Below are 6293 nucleotides of genomic sequence, written 5' to 3' on the forward strand. Positions count from 1 at the left end.
TCGTTGAAGGATACAAATAAGCATTTAATACTGCGTTCACCTGTAAATGGCCCCATAGAGCTCATTAACCGTCGAAGCTCAAGCTACCTTCGGGACCTCCTCTACCAGCGCCCCTCTTGCAGACCGTCAGCTGGTCTGATGTAATACTAACCAGTTCTTAGGAGCAACAACCAGCTCCAGCTTTGTGTGGATTAATTTCAGTGGACTGTTTGATTTTGCAAGCAGTTCGTCGGGTCGTGCCGGGGCTCGCTGGCTCTGTCCGTAGCGCAGGGGCCAATTTTTGAGGCCGTGACGACGTCTTTCCGATGAAATGAACCGTGTGTAGGGCAACGGGATCCTGGTCACTGAATGCATAGCCCTACTTGCTTTGATGCTAGGCTTATAGGCGCCCAGCTTCAAAGTTTCATACCAGGAAAAGATTTGAAATATCCTACGCCGCCTGCTCCCTCGATGCCTCGTTGTTAAGGAGGCCTTTGCGTTTCTCCCGACTCCGAGAGTCAGCCGTTGTGATATTTCGATTGCCCTCAAAAAATGAGCGATAAGGAATTCGATTTTTCAGCAATTTGAACGCTGAGACACAGAACTTCAGAGAGGGTGCAGCAATTGCTTCGCCTGAATTCTGTCTGTGGCGTTGAGACTCAGTTGCGCTTAAAATTTCGCGCGACTGGCATCAATGGTGTTGCTCTTGCTTTTGATTAACTGCTTTGAACCTCTCGTCTCAAGCACATCTCATAGACGGCTAAGAGGCGTCAACGGAAGTAGAAGGGAGAAATGCTCTGTTCGCCGCCTTTAAAAGCTTAACATTTGGATTTAAAATGCGATGTTCTGAGCTACTGCATCGCCATGTAGCTCCTCTTGTTATTTACAGGGCATCGCTCAGGCGGAGCAAGGGCACCTGAGTGGCTATCGGTGAGATCGATAGCGGGCAAGTGTTGTGAAGAAGAGAAGAGAAAAGCTTCTGAAATTCTTTAATTGGAAAGCGACTAAGACTTTTGCGTCTCCAGGGTGTCTGTGGGGTCCTTTGTCCGCTCTGCGGAGGCTGTTCAAAGGAATGTCGCAAAAACAAACTAGCCTACGCCTCACTCAAATTTCCTCTTCAGCTCACAGTCCTTTTCTACTGCAGGCGCTTACCTGTGGGAGAAGGCAAAAAACAGAAACAAGTTTCACTAAGGCGACACCGCTGCCACCACCGTACCGCAGTAGCTGGCCTGGTGGCACCAATTGATTATGTACTTTTTTTGCTTCGTGGATTTACTACTGCATTTGGATGTATGCAGTACAAAACAGGTTTCGCCCGAATGCCCTGTAAATATGGGTTGGCCTCAGAAATGCGGCAATGTCTGGAGCCGCTGCACTTCAAACGTGCATGCACGTAAACACTTCAAGGGGGCAGAAGCCCGTCTGACTAATGCAGAACTCCGTCGCCTCATGGGGGAAGAAAAAACAGAAACAAGAATTATTGGAGCAAGAGGCAACTTGTTGCACTTAATGCCGGAGAAGGAAGACGCCGATGGAAACGCTTTTAAATCGATTCACACCATATACCGTCTGACAAATTTGCTGAGCTGCCCATTCAACTTTCAACTGGGAAAAGTGGGATCAATATAGCTGCTTTCTTTGCTACTGCGTGATTTCTAGACCCTTCTGTTCAGGGTCTCTGGGCTGGCGTTGCAGCAGGCTACTTTGCAGCACGCATGCGTATGAACAGACAGACTTCATGACGCATGCGGACACACCAAATAGAAACAGGGACACTTCTTAATGGGGCTGTTTTGGCAGAGGCCGTATACACCAATATGCCGGCATTTCATGACAGTGCATGCGGCGTCAATCAGGCTCTCTATATCTCAGATGAGCAAATACAAAAGTTCCCGTATGCTTCAACTCCCCACTCTCCATCTTGTCTCGGAGGGTGGCAGGACTGCCCTCCTGCATTGTGTAGGGCCTCTTTAACTAATTTTTGCCGACTTTGCTGCTGGGAAGAACCAGGCCCCTGCAGAGGTATAGTTCTGCCCATTCCTCGATCAACCCTTCTCTTGCGGATGCGTGAGGAGATGCTTCGTCTGTTTTTGGCTTCAGTGCCTGCACCTGCACAAGATTTACTCACTGAAAGGGCTTCTTCTGCCACTGCCTCCAGAAGAAAACAAGCGATTACGTGTTCTTGTTCACAAATTATATCTATCGTGGCGAGCGATGGTAGGCATTTCCGGCATCCAGTAACGCATTCAACAAGCCGCCCGCTGTGTTGTGTTGTGCCATTTATGCAGCGGGTTGAGACGGCATAATTGTGCAGTACTGCAGAGTGTGTTTGAAAGCTATTTGTTCTGCCCCCTATCCCCGACTGTTCACCGTCGATTCTCTCCCCCAGCAGTGTATCTCATGCACATATTGCCTGTCAAGTCGCTGCATGACCCACAAAAGTAGAAAAGCAGGCGGCTACAATAACTGCAGCAGCTGAAATGAACTTCCTCTTCAAACAGATGAAGTTTTTCCTGGCTCAGTCTCCCCCTGAGATGCAATAATGCTGCCCAACTCGGTGTGCACCGCTGTTCGTTGTCTCGGGCACGAAAAAACGCAACCGAACTCTGCTGTCTCAACAGATACTCCAATTTCCAGAGGGTGTTCAGCGGTTGTGAAGGTGCATGCAGTTACAGAGAAATCAGAGGGGAAGATTCTAGCTACAGCATTCAAAGACGAAAGCGACAAACGCCCAAGTGACGCCGTGGGGGATCCGAGGCAGCTCAGACCCAGTTGGCAGCCTTGAGAGAAGTCGGGGTTTCTGCCAGTCGCATTCCTGGTATTCAAAGGCGGCTGCACAACGATACTGCGGGGGCACTCAAACATAGACACGTACAGACGCCCAGGATTCGGGAGTTTTATGTAAATATGTCTTTCTCTATGAAATCTCCTGACTCATCTATTCAAAATTAAGTGAAATACGAGAGAAGACACGAGCTTTCTAGGACGGAGGATGCAGGGACCTCGTCAATGGGAACTCCAAGCAGGGGCCCGAGTGTAGCAGGTGTTTCGCTGCATAGCGAATAGGCGCACAGCTCCGTTTCTTTTAAAAGAAGATTCGTTGTTTGTTTTTTGTTGAAGAAGAAAGAAGTCTTCGATTTTCTCATCAAGTCTTGTCACAAAAGGCCGGCAGAAACATCTTTTTTTCTCGAGGTTTCCTTCTGGGTCTGAGCTGCCTCGGCTGCCCCACGGCGTCACTTGGGCGTTCGTCGCTTTCGTTTTTGGGGGTTGTACAAGGATCTTCCCCTTTTATATTTCCGCTGCATTTCTCTGCATGCACCTTCAGAACCGCTAGATATCCTTACGCCCTTCGCACCGATCGCCCCGGTCCCTGTAAGTTCAAATGCGCTTCGCGGATGTTGGCTAGCTGGGTGATGTCGTTGCAGGTCTTAACTCGGATTGGATAATAAGGGGAGAGGCTCTAGGTGGCTGCTTCAGGTAGGGGCCTCTCTGCCTTGGGCGTCTGTGTTCCCCTAGGGTTTCCGGTAGAGAGGGTTTAGAGTTTAGGGTTTCTTTTGTAGGAGGTTCGCGGAGCAGCTAGAGGCCCCACGCTGCCTCAGGTGGGAGGCCCTCAGGGGCAGTCAACATTCCCTGACGGGGGCCCCGTTGCATGCAAAGTAGGGATGTCTGGCTGGGGCGTTTGTTTGTTGTTGTTCGTCTCTGTCGGAGATGTCCGATATTTATACAGTACAGAAACTTGTGGCTTTTCGTTATAATGGAAAAACCCCAGAATGGCGCGTGCGCTGGCAGGGCTACGGCCCCAAGGACGACACTTGGGAGTCTCGAAAGAATCTGCTTATGGACAGCAGGTTTGCCTTCAAACACCAAATGGAGCGAATGGAGAGAGAGTACTTAGCTAAAAGGGCACAGCGAAAAGCATTACGAGGGGGATCGACTCAAACAAATGCAAGAGAAGACGGAGCTGCACTGCAAACAGGCACTTCAGATGGACCTGTTTTTGTCCACGAAACTGATACGGCGCACGAGAGCAGCAGCTACAGCAGCTGCAGCAGCAGCAGCGGCTATACCAGCAGCAGCTCGGAGTTCAGCTGTCCAAAGCAGAGTAGCAGCAGCAGCAGCAGTAGCAGCAGCAGTAGCAGAAGTGATGGAGAGGACTTCGTAACGGATTCAGACAACAGTTCTGTTGCTTCTCCTCCACGTCTTGCAAAGGGGCGCACCAGACAGAAAAGACCAGTGCGCGGCAGGCGGCGGTGTATAGACAGCTTGTTGCAGAAAAGAAAAAAGGGTCTGCTGCCTCAAACAGTAGACTCAGGCCTCCCGGCTTCTTCGTCTAGTGATCGCGAAACTGAGAACCCCCCTCACCACACTTGGGGTGGTGGCAAGGTTCGAAGGGGAGCCCCCTCTTCAAACCTTCCCTGTGCCCAACAGGGGCCCGCAGATACTGCCGTTAGTGGCTGCCGGGGGGCCCGTCAATCTCCAAGGAAGAACGTAGCCGTGGGTACAGGAAAGAAATTGAAGCGCTTAAGACTGACGGGGGAGAAAGAGGCTGGGGGGCCCCCCCAGGCTGGCAGCCGTTCAGATGAGTCGGGGCCTCCAACAAGCTCATGGAGGTCTTCTTCTGAAAGGGAGACAGGAGGGGGCCCCCTTCCTGTGGGGCTCACAGGGTGGACGGTTACTGACCCAAGTGATGAAGACCTGGGGCCACCTTTTCTTCAGGGGGCCCCCTTGCAAAGCGTTCGTCCAGCGGAGCACAGCGTGCAGCAGCAGTATGGTTGGGGGCCTTTCCCTGGGGAAGGGCCCCCTGTGGGGCCCCCTGTTTCTTCTTCGCTCTTCATATCCCCTGTCTCCTTTAACACTGCAGCAGGGGAGGTGGCCACTCCTGTTGCAGAGACACCCATGTGCCCAGGAAGTGACCGAGGGTGGGGGGCTGCTTCGGGGGGGGCAGGAGGGGGCCCCAGCGGTGTAGTTGCATGCGTGCCCTTTAGAAACGATGTTGCGATGAGGGGCCCCCCATCGGCTTCATGGGGAGTTGATGGGGGATTTCAGGGGCCCCTGACGACGCCGGCAACAGGGGGGCCACCGGGGGTCCTGGGGGGCCCCCCTGACGGCTCCGCAATAGCTCAGAGGGCAGTAGCCTCCCCCTACTGCAAGGAAGGGGCGCTGTGCATGCAGGAAATAGGGCCCCCTCTGGCTTTAGCTGGAGATGGGTGGGGGGCCCCTCCCAGTGCAGCTGCTTTGAGCGCCCCAGGAGGGTCTACTACTGCAGTGTCTTTGGGGCCCCCGCACCCGCAGCCTGCTGTCAGCATTTCAGTTGCAGCAACAGAAGATAGCTTGAGAAGTTTAGGGGAGAAAATGAAGCGTCCTGCAGACTTATTCCGAGCTAGCCCTCTGGGGTTCTCTCCAGGACTAGCAAACAAGTACCCATGCGAGAATCTGTTTCCTGGTAGGGTTCAGGTTTTGAAGATTGTGAGGGGGGAGGCGGCGGGAGATGGTGGTGTTCGTGGTGGGGTTGTTCACTACGTGATTGCTGCTGCACCTGGTGCTGCTGGTGCAGCAGACCCTAGCAAAAATCTATGCGGCACCTGTTCAATATCGGAGGCCCGCCGCTTTTGTCCGGGGGCCCTCTGCGATTATTTACTTCGCAAGGCCCTCTTTAAAAGTGGGGAGAAGCAAATGCAGCAACACACTCAAACACAAATACAGACACCAGCACACGCACAGCGCATGCAATCAACGGGGCCCCCCGAACAGCAACAGCAACAGCAACAGCAGGAAGCACCCTTTGCGGGTACGGGGCCCCTTCCCATCGAAGACACGCACGGACGGGACACCGCTTCAAACATACAGGAGCGCACATGCAGCAGTAGCAATACTGCAACCGTCAACAACGGCAGCAGCAACTGCATCAGCAACGGCAGCAGCAACTGCAACAGCAACGGCAGCAGCAACTGCAGCAGCAACGGCTTCAAAGATGCCGCTGCGCCTTTGCAACCGACCGTTGAGGTAAACAAAAGCTAGGGCTGCCACTCAACATAGCGCACCCGGCTTAGCAATCCGTTTCCTGCAACAGCAGCTGCCTTGGCAGCTGCAGCAACAGCAGCTGCTGTTGCTGTTGCCGCCACTGGAGTTGGGCGCCGTAGGCTGCCCTGTTGTGTTTCTATGAAGCTCGCGAGTCTCGCGAAGTGTACAGACAGGCACCGGAATATCTTTTTTGTTTGCCAAGTAACCAACGTGGCTTTAGACCGACTTCTTTTATTCGCATATGTGTGCATCTGCTGCTGGCTTGACAGCACAAGGCAGCATGGAGCTGCTCC

The 6293-nt window shown here is 52.9% G+C and overlaps 1 protein-coding gene across 1 annotated transcript; it reads left to right on the forward strand.

The window, feature by feature from the left end:
- Positions 1-3687: 3687 nt before the first annotated feature.
- EAH_00053250 (hypothetical protein, conserved) lies at positions 3688-5997 on the forward strand (the record flags this gene model as incomplete). Its single annotated transcript, XM_013391080.1, has 1 exon — positions 3688-5997. One exon carries the CDS (start codon positions 3688-3690, stop codon positions 5995-5997), a length of 2310 nt encoding a protein of 769 aa, XP_013246534.1.
- Positions 5998-6293: the final 296 nt, after the last annotated feature.

The sequence above is a fragment of the Eimeria acervulina genome, genomic scaffold, assembly GCF_000499425.1.
Source record: "Eimeria acervulina Houghton genomic scaffold, Eah_scaff977, whole genome shotgun sequence".
NCBI lineage: Eukaryota > Apicomplexa > Conoidasida > Eucoccidiorida > Eimeriidae > Eimeria > Eimeria acervulina.